Source organism: Xenia sp. Carnegie-2017, unplaced genomic scaffold (assembly GCF_021976095.1).
Source record: "Xenia sp. Carnegie-2017 unplaced genomic scaffold, XeniaSp_v1 HiC_scaffold_23, whole genome shotgun sequence".
Taxonomy (NCBI): Eukaryota; Metazoa; Cnidaria; class Anthozoa; order Malacalcyonacea; family Xeniidae; genus Xenia; species Xenia sp. Carnegie-2017.
In genome coordinates, this window is record NW_025813486.1 from 9,170,136 (window position 1) to 9,192,045 (window position 21,910).

Below are 21,910 nucleotides of genomic sequence, written 5' to 3' on the forward strand. Positions count from 1 at the left end.
GTATAATAAAACAATGTCAGCTTGGTATCATAACATTGACCGGGCTCTTAATAATTCTTGATAACATGCGATATACTAGTTTGATGGTTATTACTAAAGAATAGTTTGACAAGATTGGGAAACTTTTGTTCAGTAAATTTTAAATATTGTCATTTGTGTGTTATGTTGGTAGCTGAGCAATACAGTACAGCTAAATCTTTTCTTAGAGGAATTATACTGGAACTCGTTTTCAGCTGTTACTAAATCAAATAAAACACACAATGTTGAAACGTTAACGAAATCAAGAAGAACAGCATAACGTTTATTGTTTCAATGTACATGTGACTATCATCAAAAATTATTGGAAAGACACAGAAGCAATACATGTAGCCCATTATATGAGAAAATTTATGGCTAGACACACCATTAATTTTAAGGTTTAAGCTATCTTACAATAATAACAGATTTGACTGCATATCTAGAATATTTAGCATATTCAATCGTTGACGGTAGGTTTTTTTGCTAAAATGTATAGTATAAAATCCTGTGTGCTCAGTTGAGGAATTTTGAGCTAATATTATGTTTTTTATTGTATTCGTTTACTTGAATATAATACGTTTATGTTCGTTTTAAGAATTGCAGTCGCAAGAGTGGAAATTCATAGGTGAATCAGCAAAACATAAAGAAATGCTTTCAAAAATGACCGAATTTTGGTCGAATACCGGAGAATTTTGTAAGGTTGTGGGAGATGTACGTGTGATATTCTTAAACGAGTTTTGCATTGGCAGAGGAAGCGATGGAAGCCGTGTTTTTCTGGGACTGAGCAAGAATGGTTACGGCAAGGCAGTGAAACGAATATTTCGAGATAAGTGCATTGATTTTGCTCATAAAGAAAAGGCAATTTTAAATAAATTCAACGCAAAGCAGTCGAAATATGTTGTCAATTATTACTACTTAGAAGAGGATACTGGAACTGAATATGTGTATCTTATATTAGACTTATGTGAAGACTCACTAAAGAATTTTGTCACATCGTCTACTTTGCAAGATCGTAAAAAAGCTCTGCCAGAAGTTCTTAAAAACATTTTGAAAGGATTAGCTGATCTTCACAGTGGACAAGAAGCAATTCTTCATCGAGATTTGAAGCCATCCAATGTTCTTCTAGACTCACAAGGCAATTTTCTTATTGCAGACTTTGGTATTAGTGAAATTTTGGAGAATGAAACAAACACATATGAAAGCAAGGCTAACAAGGGAACTGAGTATTGGATAGCTCCTGAATCATATTGTGAGGTTGAAGATTCAATTGATAAAGGACGGTACAAAAAAGAATCTGACGTATATGTAGGTGTAGGAATGTTAACATTTACGTGTTATACACAAACTCAATTATGTGGCATTGTATTGTTGCTGTTACAACTTTTATATTTTTCTAGAATGCTGGACTGGTGGCTTATTATGTTGCAACAAAAGGAAAAAATCCTTTTGGAACTAAACGGCATAGATTGGATAACATGTTGAATGGAGACCCTGTTAGCTTGAAAGAACTTAGTGATGAAAGCTTAAAAGACCTTCTGTCGTGGATGTTAAATCTGCAACCCGAAGACAGACCATCTGCTAACATGGCGTTAAAACACCCATTTCTGATGTCAGATGACGAGAAATTTGACTTGTTATGTATTGTTGGTAACGAATTGCCTACTACGACGAATGATACCCAGTCAAGTGTCGCTAAACAATTGGATAGCGAAAATTCAGAATGGAAAAGTAAAATAGATCGTGAAGTATATGACTTTTTAAGAACGGATGAGGTGCGTGGAGAAATACATAGGTATAGATCTTCATGGACAGAATGCTTAAGACTTATTCGAAATACTGATCAAAAATGGGGTCGAATATCAAAGCGAAGTTCTCTACCAGAACTGTTTTATAAGTATGGAAATCACAAGAAATACTTTCTCGAAACATTCCCAAATCTCCCTGTTCGTGTCCATGTTGCTATCAGGTCAAACGACGAATTGAAAAACTGTCCAAAAATAAAAAAGATTTTAATATACAGTTGTTAGACTGCAAAAACATTTGTTTTAAAAGGCAAATGGCAAGTACAAAATCGAAAATACAGTTTTTAAAGATCTTCTTTTGCATGAATGCAAAGCAATTTTTTCTGATAATGCATAAAAACGTTCTTGGTGAATTTATTGTATTCAACGTAATTATTGATACTTTATTAATTTTTAATTCTTAAATAGACTTTAGGGTAAGATTAAAGATATTTACTTTTGAATTTTGCATGTTTAAGATATAGAGATGTAATGTACCTTCACCCAATGTAAAAACTATCATTGCAACAAAGATAATAATCACAACGTTTTACATCATTTTGTAGCACATTAGTTATGGTATTATAATAACTAAACTCATTCAATTGAATAAAACTAATACGTTACCTGTTGCTGTAATTTTGAAGCTGCTCTCTCGGATAGAAACTAATCTACGATAAGCTCGTTTCAACTTATTAACATATGTACTTTTTTTTTATTTAGACTGTTTTTAATTTCGCCTGTCATTTTCTTAATGGAAAAAGTTCTGGGCGTGAAAACAGTGCTAACACATTTTGAAAGAGAAAATATACACAGAGCTGCAACCTGAAATAACTTATGTGAAAATTGAATGCTGTAATTTTTAAAAAATTAAAAAACTTGATTAGCCAATTGCAGTTGAGTGTCTTTTTGAAAATAATAGCGTATGCACCACTTCAAGGCATCCAGCATGGAGACAGAAAAATTTTTCAAACAAATTGAAAAGTTCACAATATTTTTCGGGATTTTTTTCGTCTTTTTTAAAAGCTAAGTATGGATTCATTTCGAAAAATGATCCTATTTTTTAGTGATATAATTATTATTTTGAATTCATGTTTGTTTTTTAGGTATTATTACTTTATATAAAGGTATGTGCTCGTAACTGCGATGATAGTTGCCTACCTTTGGTAAATATATAAAATATACATAATCGACTAATGCAAAATTTGCGGCGCACGGTCTGTTACGATGGGATGGGCCGAGTTATCGTTTGTTTGTACAATTTACTGATTTATTGGGCCGCCTTTGGTAGTTTCGACGATTGCTGAAACAAACTCAATTTTTGGACAGAAACGAGGATATATCACTCATATTTGCGTCTTAGAATATTATATAGGCATACATATCTTTACCTTTAAAGTAAAAACTGCGAATGTTTTGTTTCCTAAAGCGTAAAAAACAAACAAATAAACATTGGGGAGCCTGCTCTGATTTTGGGGGTTTCCTCGGAGTCAAAACAATTTTATTCAAAAAGCCGTATGTCGATGATTTTGCTTTTATATATATATATATATACTTTGAAACAATACTGCTGGAAATTTTTATATCAAAAAATTAGTTTAAAATGATAGAAAAACGATCCAGCCAGAAAATGCCGAAATTGGTAGAAGACTTGTTTCATACTATTCTTTGACGAAGTCCTACAATAAGATTAACAAAGTGTTCTGAAGCGTCAATGACGAGTAGCATTTCTTCAAGCAGTTGCCCTTCGAGCTCTACAAGTCCGTTAAGTTCAACTTCAAGTACCCCAAATCTGTTTACAACTGGTACAGGACAGGCTAGACCAATATTATCCTTTCAAAACTTCCAAAGTATGAAGGAAAATACCAAGAAAAGCCAATTTAAGTCGCCTAAACACCTGACTACAATTTTGAAGGATATAGCATTTCATGTCGAAATGTCTGAACTTTTGCAAATATGAAATTGAGTTGAAAAATCAGCAGCTAAAATCTGGAAATGCTCAAATGCACGGTGGCCGATCGTAGGAACAAAATCTTCGCAAGAAATAAGATTGGTACATTTCTTTTCAAGAACTAGAGACTCTTTACTTTGATCTCCAGGGAAATTGTATAAAGAAAGCTCAGAGCTTCATTTGTTGTTCGAAGAGCAATCACATGCAAAAAATTAAAATCCACACACACCCTTTTTTCGTTTTGTTGACAATACATCGTCTAATGTAGATTCGCCGTGACTCTCAGAGCTAAAAGTCTCCTAAAGACACGGCAATAATTCTCAAAAAAACTGGGGCCCTCATTTGCATTTCTTTGCTCAGAAACATGACTAAGAACAGCGGTAAATGCACTTTTACTATTGGGCCATATTGCAATGTTTTCATGTGCGCGAATACAAAGACTATAAAGGGGCGCGCACCACGCGCATTGTGACGTAATAATGCAAGTTGTCTATTACGTTTGCTTGTTGCTCATTGAAATTACTACAAGGAGTATATATATGTATAGATTGGTTCACGTACAGTTTTCATTTTTTTCAAACTCATTGACCATTTTTTTTTACCATACAAAATAAATATATAACGTGGAATACATGTTACAAAAAAACAGCACTTAATTAATGTTTGGTAAAGCAATTAAAATTATTCACGCTGAGGTTTGCAATGTGTAGTAGCCGTAATTCGATTTTGTGTTAAATTCAAATGCGTTCATACCTCCTTGAGGATAGTTACTGCTGAATCATCAAGTTCTAAACTTTGGGTTACTTTGGGTTACTTATTGGGCACGTTTTTCAGCCACAATAAGTTTAAGAAGAACCAGCTGTAACATTAATAATAGGTCTAGTGACTGCTTACAACCAATGAGCCCACAAAACATTTACAAATCTACAATTACAAACATTATACAATTATTCCCATTGCACAAAAATAAAAGTTTCTTGGATTTCACAAACATTATCTTACAAACAACTCTACCTCAACACAAACGCATATATCACAAACATCTCAAGCAAGCCACTTACCAACGAGCAAACTAAAATTCTAAACAAAGGATTAAATTACAACTTTAAGGACGCGAACAAACTTGACTACGTTGCCGAAAGAAGACATTGGTGACAAAATCACCAATAACATTTGCCACAAACCACCAGTCACCCTAAACAACTAAAAACTACGAGCAATTAAAAACCTACAAAACGACGACCAAATGATCATATTATGAGCTAACAAAAAACGCAAAACAGTTATCATAGACAGATCAGATTACATCGACAAAGCCAAACCCTCCTACAAGACATCACCACCTACGAACCTCTCCACACAGACCCCAGCAAAATGACCACCAACCGCATCAACCAGAAACTGAAACAACTAAAACACAAAAAGAAACTGACCAAAAACGATTACAGAAGAGTCCGACCCAATGACGCATCCACCGCCAAAACATCAGAAAGGACTGCCAGATTTCTTCGACCATTTAATATTAACGTCGCCTACAAACCTACACATAAACTGAAATCGTTTTTCACGAAACATAACAGATACCAGGCCATAGCCTTTGCTCCCATGACCGGGGAAAGCAGCCCGTTTTACCAAACATATAGACAAAACATCAATTCACGATACAACTGACGCGATCTACACGATACCATGTAAAGACTGCTCAAAGCAATACATAGGAGAAACATCGAAGAAAATCGAAACAAGACTCACAGAACACAAAAACACCATAAAACGACGAGATCCGAACTCTCTACCAGCAGGACATACCCATGGAAACAACCACACATTCGACTGGACAAAATCTAAAGTACTCGGAGGTTCGCAAAGACTAAACGCGCACATGAATTTAAAGAAGCTTGGTACTGTAATGATAACGACACTATAAACAGACATATCGACATACCCATCATATACTCACAACTTAAGAAAAAGGACAATAAAACTACAAACAACACCCAAACTACATCATCACTATCTAATAATATTAACACCGATCAAATTCACAATACACCAAAACCCATGGCAACACATTTCACCCCATCCAATCACATTACTCCTCCCGCTAATCAAATTAGACGCTCTAAACGTCTACAAGCTAAAAGTGTAAATAGATAAATCCTTTTTCCGATGAAGGCTCGAAGCAACAAGTCAAAAGCTTAATAAAATTATTTTTGAAATCCGGAGAAACTTGTGTTTTTGAATAATATAATGCCTGGATTGCTAATCTTTAAACATAATTATTTACATGTATATGCTCTTCTCAACTTCTTGCATCCAAACAACATTGTATGCACAGTCTCGGCGTTGGCAGATCGTAAGCCATCTTGTCCGCGATTGTTATTTTGCACTTTTGACATTGTACGACAAATAACGGACGACATACTTCTTTCACATGAAAACTGGCTGGATTCATGATCGATTTTATTGATCATGGCTAAACATATTTAAACAATTCGAGCAGATTTACACATTTTTGACGCTTCAGTGAATTTAGAGTAAGATAGTTTTTACTGCATTTTGCAGATTTTTCAACACACCTAATTCATCTGGCATTTTCGGAACTACTTGTATATATATGTACATATATTACGGATGATATTCCTGGATAAAAGAGCGCTCAATATTCTATATATTAGAAGAGCGTAAGATAAAATAAACTAAAAAAAAATGGACAATTGTTTGCTGTCGCTACTCGGAGTTTCACGCCGTAGGGCGATCTTCAGGCAACTGACAGATTATATGTTATTTGCTGACTATATACATCGACTAAAAGGTGTTAAGTTACATGACGGCATGCACTAAACATATCGGAACGTTTATTTAAAATGTTCTTTTTACGTCCTTTCAGGATAAGTAGCCTTTCTTCAAGGCAAAGACGGCAGGTTCTTTGGTTTTGTTCGAGGTGGAAGTTGTTTGATGAAGTCCCATTTAATGTTGTAGTTACGTTTGTTTCTTTCAGTGTCCACGTGTATTTAGAAAGTTCTGTCTCGTTGCGGTATTTAATGTTCGTAATTGATTTAATGTGGTTTCGATATCGTGTCTTAAAAGCGCATGCAGTAACACCTATATAAGTTTTTGTTTCGTTGTTGTCAGTCGTTGTCACGTCGGCTTGTAAATCATGTTGGGTTTCAGGCAATTGCCGTTTTTCGGGCATAGGTGTTTCTGTCTGCAGTTACATTTCTTTAGGGGGTTGTTCTTGTGGGTGCCCACGACTTCCTACAACTTATCAACAAACATTTCCCACCAAATACTATACTCTCCAAGATATTTTCCGACACACAATACGCGTAAGCTACAGCTGCGGCGAAAACATAAAAAAACTTTCATAACCAGACACAACAAGACTATTTTAAAAAGACCTAATCCAGAAACAACATAGAACAAGAACAACCCCCTAAAGAAATGTAACTACAGACAGGACATCCTGAAAGGATGTAAAAAGAACATTTTAAATAAACGTTCCGATATGTTTAGTGAATGTCGTCATGTAACTTAACACCTTTTAGTCGATGTATATAGTCAGCAAATAATATATAATCTGTCAGTTGCCTGAAGATCGCCCTACGGCGTGAAACTCCGAGTAGCGACAGCAAACAATTGTCCATTTTATTTTAGTTCATTTTATGTACATATATATATACTTTGTTGGAGTGTTCGAGTACGAAATTCACAATCGATGCAAAAATTATCAATTCATACAATATTTGACATACCGCGCTAGCTATGTTTGTGACTGCCTGCCATACGTGGGGGGATATTATGTGGAAGAATGAAAAAAATGTTTCATTTTGGAAAATAAAGTCTTATAGCATCATTCCATATGATTTATTCTCTAGTAAAGTTAAAAGTCTAATATATGAAATTTTGAATTATCTGGCTTGCAGTGATGTACTGTGCAACCACAGGCTCAGGTATGTTTGTTATTTTCAGATAACATCTGTAATTGCCACTTAACGTAATTAAATCACAAATACAAAACAATTTCTAAGTACTCTTACGTCTAAATAAAATCAAAACAATAATTTAACGAGTCACGTCTTGTTATTTTTCTTGCGCAAAGCGGAAAATTTTGCCAATAAATTCCGGACTTGTCAAAATTAGTCGACGTTGTTTGTAAGACGCTTATAAAAATGTTTATTAGACTCAGAGGTTAGACATGAAACATGTCTAGTAAGTTCTATAGAAGTTAAAAATAAACATCACAAATTCCACAGGCATTAGTGCGAAAATTAAATTGGTTGTCAATATTCGCCAACGCAAGTACTGTAGCTAAAGTTAACAGAGTTTTTGTTGAAGATTTTGTGGAGAGTTGAAGAGAGCGAGAAATGCAACGTTTTGTTTTTACATTCTTACAGTAAGGTATATTTAAGCCACAGGATTTTTTTTATTGAGATATTTTTCGTGAATTTTTGGATTGGAGCTGTACTTCCTGTTGGTTTTATGGTGACTTATTTACAGGAATCCATACAAATACTAGACTCGCTCTTTAAAATATGTTCATCTGACGATAGATATGAGAGACTACAGTCTACAGAGTTTTGTAGTTTCCAAAGAACACAGCATTTAACAAAACATTTCTATCTCTTTATGTCATACCGAGTCTTATATCCATTAATAACAAAGTTTTGTATTTGACTTTCACAATCGATGCAAATTGTAAATATTCATAGGAAATTTGACATACTGCGCTATCTTTGTGACTGCAAGTCGTATGTGTGGGAAAGTTATGTGAAAAATGAGAAAAATGTTTCATTCTCGTTTCAAGTCTAAGTAGAACCATTCCACTTAGAAATTTTGCGTCGTGAAGTTAAAAGTTTAAAATATGAAAACTTTAGCATTGCAGTGATGTACTGTAGAGTAGCAGGTATAGAGACAATTATTATTTTCAGATTACATTTCTGCCACGTAACATAATTAAATTACAAATACAAAGCAAATCTTTCACTTTCTAAATAGCTTGTGCAACGTTAAATTCTGCTTATGAAAATTACCGGTCGAATAATTTATATAATTGTCATGAACAGTCTCAGCGCAGTTTGAAACAACCTTTGAGAGGAAAGTCACTAAAAAATAAAGAGGATTTTTCATAAGTTAGATATTTTTAAAACTAGCAGGTTGTTAAACCTTTTTAAATAAAACAATTTTAGGTGTTAAACCAGTTCTGTCGTGCAATTTCTTCGTGTGAATGTCGACAATGGCGGAATCGACTCCTTCAAGTTCTTTGGAAGGCAATGAATTGAATGAAATGAGCGAACGTGCCCAGCCAGTTCGTGTTACGTTTGATGATGTGTCAACAGCTCAGTCAAGAATCCAAGATAGCGTGCCTCAAACTCCTTGCGAGGTAACATAATGTTGCGCATTTACTAAAATAACAAGTTTGAGCAAAACTTCACTGTCAAATAAAAACTTACTTTAGTATGATCAAAAAACTATGTGAAATGCAGTTTGATTATCGTCATTTAACATTTTATTTGCTTGTTGACTTTGATTGATTTTTTACTTAAATACCTATGAAATTAAAGTATTGAACATAATTTCTATTTAGATACGTTTAATTCAATTTCGTAATTATAAGCAAGTTACAAAAATATCACAAAGCGGACACGTTTTACTAAGCCAATAAATCCTGGACTTTTGACAATTAGTTGACGTAGTTTGTTAGACGCTTCTAAAAGATGTTTATTATACTTAAAGGTTAGTAAAATTATGGGTCAAAAATAAAAAATACTGACCAGTTACGGCCAGGGGCAGATTTAGACTTTAGCAAACGTTGCAAAAGCAACAGCCAGAATTCTCGAAAAATATCAGTCGCCAAATAATTGCATAAAACAATATATTTTACAAATTTTGTATTGATGTGCAATGCAAGTGAATTCAATAAATTGTTAAATTAAACCTATTCAGTGATTAACATGAAGTATTTACTCATAAATCAAGTAAACGCGATCGCATCGTTAAATCATTCTGATTTCGATATTGCGGAACTCACCACAGTATGTTGCTTAATTTAGCGAAGGTTGGCTGCAGTCAGGCTTGCTTAACCAATCACATTGCTAATTGTGGCAACAGTCGAACGATGTTTAGCCAATCATATCACAAATCATGGCAACAGTGGCAAAAGTTCGATACCATTGTGTAATTTGCTTTATATAACTTAATTTTTGGTGTATGTACAACTTATTTAAGCTTTTTTGGTAACATTCACAATGTCATCTGACGAAACGTTGAAACAACTTCAACATTTGTTAAATAAACCGTTTTCCTTTAAGGAAAAAGCCACAATGAATGTGATTTTATCACTTCGGCAAAAGTGCAATAGAATCATTGCAGCTAAATTGAGTAAGGCCAGAGTCGGCGACACACATGTCCATATATGCCAATTTTCCAAACTGAAGTTCCCTAGAAATAAGGAGTTACGCTGCATATATCACACCCAGTGAAGTAAATTGATGAATAATACGTACAAAACTGGATTTCACATGAAATTTGACAAATTTTGTAACTGACTCGACTTTATGATGCACTGAGTATATACATATTATATAAATCCTAACACGGTTTTTTAGTATGCACATGAAAAGCATGTGACTTGGACGAGATTTGAACTCGCACCTTCGGGATACTAGTCCGCCGCTCTACCTGTTGAGCTACCAAGCCCAACATGGGTATGATGCACTGTATGATGCCCTTTATGCTACTGTGCAAATGAATTGGTATTGTGTCAAATTTTCGATTAAATATGTACTGTAGATTTGCTGCAGACTCAAAGGCTTTATGATTTCTTTCTGCACATGCCTTAAATGTTTCATTTAAGATTATTTCAATTGAATGGCTTGTTTCAGAATATGTATTTGAATTCATTTGTCATTTCCAACATCTGCGGCGGTGACGTGGACAATTCCAAGAGCATTTGAAATTTAAATTTAAATGTCAAATGATTCATTCCTGGATTTGATTATTGTCTATATGGCTTCTATTGTATAGATAGATTATTTATATGAATGCGGATATTCTAATGTAAGTAATGATTGTAGTTATATCATAATGCATATTTTCAAAGCATATGACTTTGATGCAGATGCATATCATGTGTCTTCCCTGTGAAACTGAAAAAAATGTAATGCTGTCATAACTTATAAACTCATTAAAAGATAATGTTTTATTTCTATGTCATTTGCTAATTTGCACTTATCCCATTATATGTCAAAATATAGGACTTCCGGTTATGGCAATTTCTTTATTATTCATGGTCCATTGCAATGTATGGTGAAGCATTGAATTGTTTATAAATATGCCTTATTATTCTTCCCACTTCTTTGATTGAACATTAGCATAAGCACGGTGCATTTTTTGTTGTAAGGAAAATGCATTTGCCATGTATTTATCTAATGCTGAACTTTATTGTATGATGAAAAAGATCCAATTAAGGCTATTTTTGGAGAGCTTTATAGAAATGCTTACGTCATAAGCACTGCAAACTTTCCAAAATTTGTTTCCAAATTTGCAGGAAATCGCTATTCTGACCATATTGAATTTCAAAATTTCGCGGGGGAGGTTGCCCCTACGACTCCATACGGGGGCTCGTTTCGCTACAGTCATGCAAATTGTTGGATCAACCCCTGAGTTATGCATAATGCAACATGAAACATATCTAGTATAAGTTATTTAAATTTAAAAATAAACATCACAAATTCCAATGAAATTAGTGCGAAAAGTAAATTGGTTGTCGACTTTCGCTAACGCAATTACTGTTGCTAAAGTTACAGAGTTTTTGTTAAAGATTTTGTGGAGATTTGAAGAGGGTGAGAAATGCTTTTCTATCAGAAACACGAAATTTTTTGCAACACATTTCTGTCATCTTTGCAGTACTCCAAAATATCTGATGCACTGGGCATGAAAGTTTATTTCAAAAAAGATTACCTTTTACCCACTGGAAGGTTTGTAAAATATGTTAACTGAGCAATCTTCAGTGAGAAATGGCGAAGCTCTATTTACTAACGATGAATCACGTTTTTCTAGTTTTAAGGAAAGAGGAGCAAGAAATGCACTAGAAATGCTATCTGATGTACGGTTAAATCACTCTTTGTAATAAAATATATATATACATCATATAAACACATTTTCTTTATATGGGTACATATACCTCTTTAATTTACATAACATTCCTTAATACGTTTACCATTTTCTCTTTCTACTTCATGCATCACTGTATATTACAATATCCACCATCTAATTTACGTACTCTTTTTTAAAAAACATTATCCTTGCCTTATCCTCATCATAGGATCAAAAGAGAAAAGGGGTGATAGCTGCCTCAGATGGAAACCACGCCTTTGCTTTATCATACCACGGGCAACAACTAGGCATTCCTGTCACGGTTGTCATGCCAATGAATGCACCAATTAACAAAATAGCATCGTGTAAAGAATATGGCGCCACTGTACACGAGCTAGGGACCGATCTCATTGAGGTAAATTGAAGAAACAGTTATTGCTTCTGAACGAATGCCAAAAACTTCAGGAAAAGATTCTTTGACGTTTTGACGTTGCATGAGAAGATTTTGACACAAAAAATTTTATTACTCCTCAGCCTTTGAACTTAAGTGCTTATATGAATAAAACGTCAGACATCGAAAATCAGATTGACGTGTAAATATCCAAAAATATACTAATATTTACAGAATTACTCTAGAATACACTAGTGTATGTTAAAATACCTTAAGATTTCCTTGTGTGTTTTTACAAATATAGAAATGAAGGAAGGAAAAAGACAACTGTTAATTGCTATTTTACGACTTTCTAATTTACTCTAATTTGTTTGGAGCATGTTAACTGTCTTTACTGTGAGCAAACACTGTTGAAATATAATTTTTCATAGTATCTCTTCAATGTTTTCTTTCGTGAAACTCTAGTTAAACATTTTATGCAATGGCAACCCTTCAAACGAGGGACGTATAGCAAAAAGGTTTTTGTGTAGTTTTGACCTTTATGTTGTATTTTTAAAAACTGAAACGCAACTATTTGAATATTCGCAAATTCAATACATATTCTCTTAATAGTCAGAAAACATCGCCCTGAAAATAGCTGCGACAAAAGAATTGCAATACATCAACAGGTATATGTAATGCATAACTACAGCAAACATTTTTTACAAGCAGACTCTCACTATGGCATAAAATAGCAAAATTTCCTTCTTAGAAACGTGATCAAAAAATATTTAACAAGTGAGACGACGAATAAATATTTGTTGTGAATTTTTGTCATAAAAGTTGTGTAGTAGAAGATCTGCAAGATCTCAGAAGTATCAATTCAGATAATGCTCACTGTACTTAGGGTATTTGATTACCTTCAAAAATTTATGTTTTCTGACTACTCATTAATTTAAATTTATTTATAAGATGCGACGATCCCAGCATTATTGCAGGAGCCGGAACAATGGGTCTGGAGATTATGCAACAAATAAAGGATGCTGATGCTGTCATTATTCCTGTTGGTGGTGGCGGGTTGATTGCAGGTGTTGCCGTTGCAGTGAAGGAGCTACGTCCAGAAACCCTTGTTATCGTGAGTAACTGTCATAGTGCTAAAGTAGAGAATATTTGATGGGTATTATTGAATTTTTATCGAAATTTAAAATTCAAAGAGTGTAAAAATTAACAAGGCGTTATTAATTTATAGGGTGTCAAATCGGAGCGCTGTGCAAGTTTTACTGCTGCAATGAATGGTGAACCATTAAAAATAGGTGTAAATCAGGCGATGACCTTGGCTCCTGGTAAATTATTGACCTTTTTTCAATATCATTATTTGATAGTTAATAATCAGCAAAGCAATTATATCATTGGCCGGGTAACATGTTCACTTAATTGTTCTATTATTGGCTAATGGCAAATAATTGACGTGATTGTAATATTATTTGCTGACGATGTACTGATGATATTGGCTTTCGGTAAATCATTGATTGAAAAGAAACATAATTGGGCGATCAGCATGGCCAACTGTAAGATTATTGGTTAAAGGTTTTTTATTTAAATTAAAAGAGGACGCAGTTTGTAATTTATGGGGCATTGAATCAGAGCAATGTCCAAGTTTTACTGCAGCAAAAAATAAGGGTGAACTAGTAAAGATAGATGAAAATAAGGAGATAACATTGGCTGATGGTAAATTATTGACTTTATTTTTTAATGTCATTACAATTAACAATAAAATATTGACGTAACTGTAATGTAGTTGGTGAACAATAAATCAATGACTTAGCTATAATATCATCGGGTGATAGATTTTTAATGATGTAGCTGCATTTTAATTGGCTACTGGAAAATCCTAAAATAACTATAAGAATGTATTGGCTTTTTATATCTCATTGAACAAAAAGAAACTTCGTTTGGTGGTAGGAATCGTTAAATCAAAAACTAACTGTTAGATAATTGAAGCGCCACTAAAGCATAATGGGTTAACTGCTTGTTTTTAACGTATATTTCTCGTGCCAATTAGTTAAATAATCTTTTCAAAACCCTTTTCTTTTGCAGGTTTATGCGTTTCAAAAGTTGGCATAAATGCTTTTCATACAGCAGAACCTCTTATTGATAGAATGATCACAGTACAGTAAGTATTGACAAAGAAATAAAGAATGGTTTAACACATGATATTACATTTACTTTTCATTCATGCATGCAGTATCATAAAATTTAATGAGTGCCTATCAATAAAGGGTTTCACCTGCTCCAGTTATTTAGCTCTTTTGAACATAATGTTTCTGTTTATTTTACACGCAAGGCTCGTTAGCATGACAGCAAGTTTCAAAGTTTAAGTTACTTATCATAATTTTTCAGTTCTTTAAAATATGTTTTATATAGGTTTTTCATATGTAATATTCTCATTAGAGCATACTTTAAAAAACATGTTCGTAGATGTAGGGCGTCCAGGTTAGTAGAAACCTGGCATGGAATATTGGTGTCGAAACGTCACTCAAGATCAACAACAACGGTCCTTCTCACAACTCAACTAACCTGGCCGATTTACATCTACAAGCATTTAATACTACTCCCGGCTTCAAACCATTTACTTTTTTTTCAAAAAAGATTGATTTTTATTCCAGAAAATGCTTATATTATTTGAATATTCCCTGTTTTGTAAAAGTTATAATAAAATAGAGTTTTTAAGGAAGAGTCAATATTTGAATTTTGTATTAATTAATTAATTTACTATACAGTGAAGATTACATCGCACTAGCTGTACTACGATTGCTCGAGGAAGATAAAATTACAATTGAAGGTGCTGGTGCAGTTGGTCTTGCTGTCTGCCTTACAGAACAAGTGCCCGAACTAAAAGAAAAAAAGTAGGTGTAGTTTTTTTAAGATTTAATTCATAAAAAAGTGTATTGTTGAGTATTTTCCTCTATCGATTTCCATTTCTTCAAAAGAGAAAAAGCCGTTGAATGTCAAACTAGTGTCTTTATTAGAATTGATCTAATGTTGAAACTTAAGTTCTCCTATACTCTAGTCTGGTGTCTTTATCTTAAATGATCTGATGCTGAAATTTGAGTTTTTATATATTCTGCTTTATTGTCTTAATCAGGACTGATCTGTGCATGGTAAAATATACAGAGTAAGAGTAATATGATACAGTATAGCATATACGGATTTGTGTTTATTATCTATAAATATTACAATGGAGTATTGGTTTAAAGAAATGATGAGTGTATTTAGAGACTCATTACACATGCATTATAAATAATGCTTTTACAAAGTTATGCTAAAACTTAATTCCTTATTAACTCTAATATAGTTTTTTCATTAGGAGTGATCTCATGTTGAAACTTTTATCTTTTTATAATCTAGTCTATTATTTGCTTCCAGACTAGTTTGATATTAAAATTTGAGTGCTTATTTTACTGCAATCTAGACTATTTGTTGGGAGTAATCTTATGTTGAAATTTGTGTTATTATATACTCCAGTCTAGAATGTCCAATGTTTTGATCAAGATAGATATGTGCTTTAGTTATTGTGTATTTGACTGATGCCCCTTAATTTACAAGAAAATATTTTTTTAAAAAAATGAATATAACCCTCCAATGTCGTGTTTAGGGTTGTCATTGCTCTTTGTGGTAGAAACATTGATTCAATTGTGTTGGGAAGGTGTTTGGATCGTGGCCTGGCCGCTGATGGTCGTTTGGTGCGTTTCGTGGTCACAGTAAGTGACAGACCTGGAGCTATAGCTGGTGTTACTCAACTGGTGGCCAATGTTGGAGCAGACGTTAAAGATATTTTCTACGAAAGAGCTTGGTTGTTTTCAAGTGTATTCAGCGTCCAGGTAATGCACTGCATGATCAGCATAGGGATATTTTATATATAAGATGTCTTTACCATAGTAACTATATTACATCAATTTGATCTTCGTGTATAAGTACTTATTTTATAGTGCGGATGATACATAAGAAAACGATGTACACGATGTCTTAATTTATACGAAATTGCAGCTTATAATTTTGATACCTCCTTCCTGCATCATATGTAGATTAAGATTGTTGCCAGGGTGCGAGACCGTAATCATGGAAAAAAACTCAAGGAAGCTTTGATTTTAGACTACAGCGACGAAGCAGTGATTTGGCCTTCTTTCGATAACGGTTCGCAATGATAATGTTAAATACATTTTACGTAATTTAAAAGCAGCCCATGATTGGCACCTATAAATTATATCAATAACATGATTAGTTAGCCAAGATTAGTTATCATATAACAGTAGATATTATTGTAAACATAAAAAGATTTTTTAGCATGAGATTTTCATGAAGGAGACTTCACGTTTTCCACCAATCACACCTCACATAATGTCTTAATCATGTGAGATGTTTTAATAGTTACATTATTTTTCAGCGATTTAAAACTAATTGCATCTTTGCTATATCAATCAGATAAGAATGATGATGATGTTGACATCGATGCCAAGCCTTCTAGAAAAAGGCCAAGTAAGTTATAGAATTTTATAAAAAGACACGACCTTGGAAATCTTAAAATGCTGTGTTAAACGCAAAATACGAGCAACAATCTATAGCCCAATGTGTTGTTTATAACTATTCTATGTCAAGTAAATTCTAAAATTTCAAGTTAATGAACCATTTTAATAGTCATTTGTAAACTAAAATGTTTTAATTGAATATTTTTATCTAATTGTACATTTCAGATAACTGCAATATTGTAGATTCTGAAAAAACGGAATGTTTGGTATTTGGATTAGATAAGGAAGATAATGAACTTGACAACCTTGCCAAGCTTTCTAGAAAAAGGCCAAGTAAGTAATAGTTTTTTGTAAGAAGACTCTACCTTGAAAATCTTAGAATTGTTTTAAACGCAGAATACGAACAACAATTTAAAGTCTAATATGATGTTTATAACTATATTCGCAACAAAATTCTAAAATTTCTAGTTAATGAATCATTTAACATTTCATTTGTAAGTGAAATTGTTTTAATTCTGTATTTTATCATGACACAAGACGGCGATTTTACAGTTGCTAAAATCATGCAACATACCACATTGGTATGTTGATTGTGATTGGCTAAGAGCCTGCAAATAATTCCCCATGTGTTGCCACATACAAAATATAATGAATTTTCTGTTGTAACTGTTCACATGAAAAGTGTAGACAAAAAAGCATATGGCGGATCTTGCTTGACATTTACAAGTGTTTTAAGTATAGTTGTTGCTCAATTCATTGAGAATAAGTATGTGAAAAAAACACCAAAAGAGCTACACTGTCGGTCGGGAAAGTTTTTATCAAGTATTAAAGAGAAAAAGAGGAAGTCGGACTGCTAAAAATTTTATTGTCAAAGCACGGAAACTTTATGGCTTCCTTACAAAATAGTGTGAAATCTTCTGCATTTATAATTGTATAATAAAACAATTATTAAATTCAGTTTACGCATGTCATCAAGAATTGTATCATTGACCATGATCGAACAATTCTTGGTCAATTACCTGCAATTCATTCTCGATATTTGTAGGAACGATGTCATATCTAACAATTATTTGACGAGGTTGGGTATCAGCTTTGTATCATAACGTTGACCGAGGTCTGAATAATTCTTGATATCATGCGATAGCCGAATTCAGCCATTGCTTTATTTTTTACCTCAACTAAATGAAATAGTATTAAAAGTAGGCAATGTATAATATTTTCAAACCCTCGCCAATTTGTCATAGCCAAACAATTTTTTCAAATTCTTCTCGATTAAATATGCTGTAAAATTTTTCAAAACCGCCTTCGTCGTATTTTTAATGTTTTCCGCATCCTTTTTTCTCAAAATGCATTTGATTATAAAATTTGGAAACAGTGAAAAATATCGCTATCTTTTGATTTTTCAAAACAAGCTTTTGATGACGTCAATAATTGTAGAAACTATTATTTCTAGATATGACGTAATACTTACAGATATCGAGAATTGTCTGCAGTTAATTGACTAACACAGTCGATATTGTTTACATAGTGAATGAGAGTAAAGGTTGCGTTTCAGAGAAAAAATTTGAAATAGTTTGAGCACAGAAAGAACAAAGGTAAAAAGTATCTGCAAAAAGCTAAGGGTTAATTATGGCGCATATTATTTAAGCTTACAAAGTCCCCGAAAAATTAGCCAAACCTTGATAAACGCTAGGCATCCAAATTGCGGATTACTTTATGCTATTTTAAGTATACCTTTATTGATCACATTTATGCATAAGTTATGAGAGTTATAGCAAAATAGCACTTAAAATCGAAACATTTAATATAAACTGCAATTTCAAAGCTAAGTCCTCGCGTATTAACCAGCCAAATTTCCAAAAACTTGGACCATAATTTAACCGTATGTTTTCCAATTGCATCTTAGCTGCGATATTTTTGTGCGCTAGGCTGCTAGCTATTTGAAAACTGCCTCCCGTAAAACAATTTTTACCTTAAAAATGATTATTATTTGCCAAAATTTAGTGTCAAATGAACCATTTGTAGTGCGACACCCTATTTTCATCGAAGACTAGTTTGATGGTTATTATTACAGAATAGTTTGACAAGATTGTGAAATTTTTGTTCAGTAAATTTTAAATATTGTCATTTGTGCGTTATGTTGGTAGCTGAAAAATACAGTGCAGCTAAATCTTTTCTTAGAGGACTTATATTACAATACGTTTTCAGCTGTTACTAAAACAAAAAAAAAACACACATTGTAGAAAAGCTAACAAAATCAAGAAGAACAGCATAACGTTTATTGCTTCAATTTACATGTGACTATCATCAAAAATTATTGGAAAGAAACACAGAAGCAATACATTTAACTCATTATATCACAAAAAAAGTCGTGACTAGACACACCATTAATTTTAAGGCTTAAGCTATCTTACAATATTTACAGATTTGACTTCATATCTGAGAATATTTATCATATTTAATCGTTAATGGTACGTTTTCTTGCTAAAATGTACAGTATCGAAATCCTGTGTGCCCAGTTAAGAAATTTTGAGCTAATATGTCCGTTATATAACCTTTATGTCCGTTTTAAGAATTGCAGTCGCAAGAGTGGAAATTCATAGGTGAATCAGCAAAACATAAAGAAATGTTTTCAAAAATGACCGAATTTTGGTCGAATCCCGGAGAATTCGGTAAAGTTGTGGGAGATGTACGTGTGATTTTCTTAAACGAATTTTGCCTTGGCAGAGGAAGCGATGGAAGCCGTGTTTTTCTGGGACTGAAAAAGGATGGTTACGGCAAGGCAGTGAAACGAATATTTCGAGATAACTGCATTGATTTTGCTCATAAAGAAAAAGCAATTTTAAGTAAATTCAACGCAAAGCAGTCGAAATATGTTGTCAATTATTACTCCTTGGAAGAGGATACTGAAACTGAATATGTGTATCTTATATTAGACTTATGTGAAGACTCCCTAAAGAATTTTGTCAAATCGTCTACTTTGCAAGATTTAAAAAAAGCTCTTCCAAAAATTCTTAAAAACATTTTGAAAGGATTAGCTGATCTTCACAGTGGACAAGAAGCTATTCTTCATCGAGATTTGAAGCCATCCAATGTTCTCCTAGACTCACAAGGCAACTTTCTTATAGCAGACTTTGGCATTAGTGAAATTTTGAAGAATGAAACAAACACATATGAAAGCAAGGCTAACAGGGGAACCGAGTATTGGATAGCTCCTGAATCATATTGTGAGGTTGAAGATTCAATTGATAAAGGACGGTACAAAAAAGAATCTGACGTATATGTAGGTTTAGGAATGTTAACATTTACGTATTATACATAAACTTAATTTTGTGGCATTGTATTGTAGCTATTTCAACTTTTATATTATTCTAGAATGCTGGACTGGTGGCTTATTATGTTGCAACAAAAGGGAAACATCCTTTTGGAACTAAACGACATAGATTGGATAACATGTTAATTGGAAACCCTGTTGGCTTGGACGAAATCAAGGATGAGACACTTAAAGATCTTCTTTCTTGGATGTTAAATCTAAAACCTGAAGATCGGCCATCTGCCAGAGAGGCGTTAAAACATCCATTTCTTATGTCAGATGACGAGAAATTTGACTTGTTATGTAAAGTTGGTAACCAATTGCCTACTACGACAAATCATACCCAGTCAAGTGTCGCTAAACAATTGAAGAGCCAAACTTTAAATTGGAAAAGTAAATTAGGTCGTGATGTATATGACTTTTTAAGAACGGATGAGGTGCATGGAAAAATGCATAAGTATAGATCTTCATGGACACAATGCTTAAGACTTATTCGAAATATTGGTCAACATTGGAATGAACGATCAAAGCAAAGACCTCAACCAGAACTATTTTATAAGATTGGAAATCACAAGAAATACATTCTCGAAACATTCTCCAATCTCCCTGTTCGTGTCCATGTTGCTGTCAGGTCAAACGACGAATTGAAAAATTGTCCAGAAATAAAAAAGATTTTACGTTACAGCTCTTAAACTGCAAAAACATTTTTTTGAAAAGGCAAATGGCCAGTACAAAATCATAGTTTTTAAAATCTTCTTTTGCATGAATGCAAAATAATTGTTTTCTGATAATGCATAAAAACGTTCTTGGTGAATTTAATGTATGTTACGTAATTATTAATACTTTATTCGTAAATATTATTTAGCGTAAATATTATTGATACTTAATCTTTAATTCGTAAATATTCTTTAGGGTAAGACTAAAGATATTTACTTTTGAATTTTGCATGTTTAAGATATAAAGATGTAATATACCTTCACCCAATATAAAAACTGTCATAGCAACGAAGATAATAATCACAACTTATTACATCATTTTGTAGCACATTAATTACGGTTTTGTAACAACTAAACTCATTCAATTAAATAAAACTGATACGTTGCCTTTTGCTGTAATTTTGAAGCTGCTCTCTCGGATGGAAACTAATCTACGATAAGCTCGTTTCAACTTATTAACATATGTACATCTTTTTTATTTAGACTGTTTTTAATTGCGCTTGTCACTTTCTTAATAGAAATAATTCTGTGCTAAATCATTTGATTGAGAAAATATCGACTGGGCTGCAACCTGAAATAGCTTATGTGAAAATTGAATGCTGTAATTTTTAAAAATAAAAATTTAATTAGCCAATTGCAGTTGAGTGTCTTTTTGAAAATAATGGCGTATGCAACAATTCAAGGCATCCAGCATAGAGACAGAAAAATTTTTCAAACAACATAAAAAGCTCACGCATATTTTTCGGGATTTTCGTCGTCTTTTTTAAAAGACAAGTATGGATTCATTTTAAAAATTATCCTATTCTTTAGTGATATAATTATAATTTTGAATTCAGGTTTGTTTTTACGTATTATTACTTTATGTAAAGGTATGTGCTCGTAACTGCGATGATAGTTGCCTACCTTTGGTAAATATATAAAATATACAAAATCAAATAATTCAAAATTTTCGGCGCGCGGTCTGTTACGACGGAATGGGCCGAGTTATCGTTTGTTTATATAATTTTGTGATTTTTGGGCCCCTTTTGTTGTATCGACAATGGCTGAAACAAACTCAACTTTTGGACAGAAACAAGATTATATCACTCGAAAGGTCTGCTAAATCACAAATATTTTACGACGTGGTGGCATCCTAGAC

The 21,910-nt window shown here is 33.1% G+C and overlaps 2 protein-coding genes across 10 annotated transcripts in view; both read left to right on the forward strand.

The window, feature by feature from the left end:
* Nucleotides 1-21,406, forward strand: part of LOC124448295 — a 35,141-nt gene extending 13,735 nt beyond the window's left edge. The window contains exons 13-15 of one of the 4 annotated variants that reach the window (XR_006949005.1): nucleotides 614-1,323; nucleotides 1,416-2,293; nucleotides 21,020-21,406. Coding sequence is in view for 3 of the 4 variants with exons in the window: in XM_046999308.1 (XP_046855264.1) it covers nucleotides 614-1,323; nucleotides 1,416-2,045 (1,340 nt within the window). In the remaining variant the exon portion in view is untranslated. Of the gene's footprint in view, nucleotides 1-613; nucleotides 1,324-1,415; nucleotides 2,426-2,522; nucleotides 2,691-21,019 lie in introns of those variants that run through there. The other 3 variants (XM_046999309.1, XM_046999310.1, XM_046999308.1) reach the window with 3 other exon arrangements.
* LOC124448294 lies at nucleotides 8,062-21,406 on the forward strand. Of its 6 annotated transcripts, none has more exons than XM_046999304.1 (17): nucleotides 8,062-8,151; nucleotides 8,940-9,133; nucleotides 11,659-11,729; nucleotides 11,812-11,857; nucleotides 12,077-12,262; nucleotides 12,851-12,906; nucleotides 13,190-13,352; nucleotides 13,467-13,472; nucleotides 13,855-13,945; nucleotides 14,315-14,390; nucleotides 14,998-15,123; nucleotides 15,873-16,098; nucleotides 16,303-16,411; nucleotides 16,700-16,753; nucleotides 16,969-17,076; nucleotides 19,317-20,026; nucleotides 20,119-21,406. In XM_046999304.1, the coding sequence occupies exons 2-17, from the start codon at nucleotides 8,978-8,980 to the stop codon at nucleotides 20,746-20,748; spliced, it is 2,814 nt and encodes a 937-aa protein (XP_046855260.1). In that variant the 5' UTR covers nucleotides 8,062-8,151; nucleotides 8,940-8,977; the 3' UTR covers nucleotides 20,749-21,406. The 6 variants fall into 6 exon arrangements, with proteins under 6 accessions (XP_046855260.1, XP_046855258.1, XP_046855257.1 ...); XM_046999302.1 differs by lacking the exon at nucleotides 8,062-8,151 and adding an exon at nucleotides 8,563-8,656; XM_046999301.1 differs by lacking the exon at nucleotides 8,062-8,151 and having other exon boundaries at nucleotides 8,868-9,133.
* Nucleotides 21,407-21,910: the final 504 nt, after the last annotated feature.

What these genes read in the sequence shown, in the direction of transcription:
- LOC124448294 (XM_046999304.1), top strand. Translation starts at nt 8,978, where the DNA reads ATGTCGACAATGGCGGAATCGACTCCTTCAAGTTCTTTGGAAGGCAAT. An exon ending in TGCCTCAAACTCCTTGCGAG is followed by an intron (nt 9,134 to 11,658) that starts GTAACATAATGT and finishes TCATCTTTGCAG; the next exon opens with TACTCCAAAATATCTGATGC. An exon ending in AAAAAGAATCTGACGTATAT is followed by an intron (nt 20,027 to 20,118) that starts GTAGGTTTAGGA and finishes ATATTATTCTAG; the next exon opens with AATGCTGGACTGGTGGCTTA.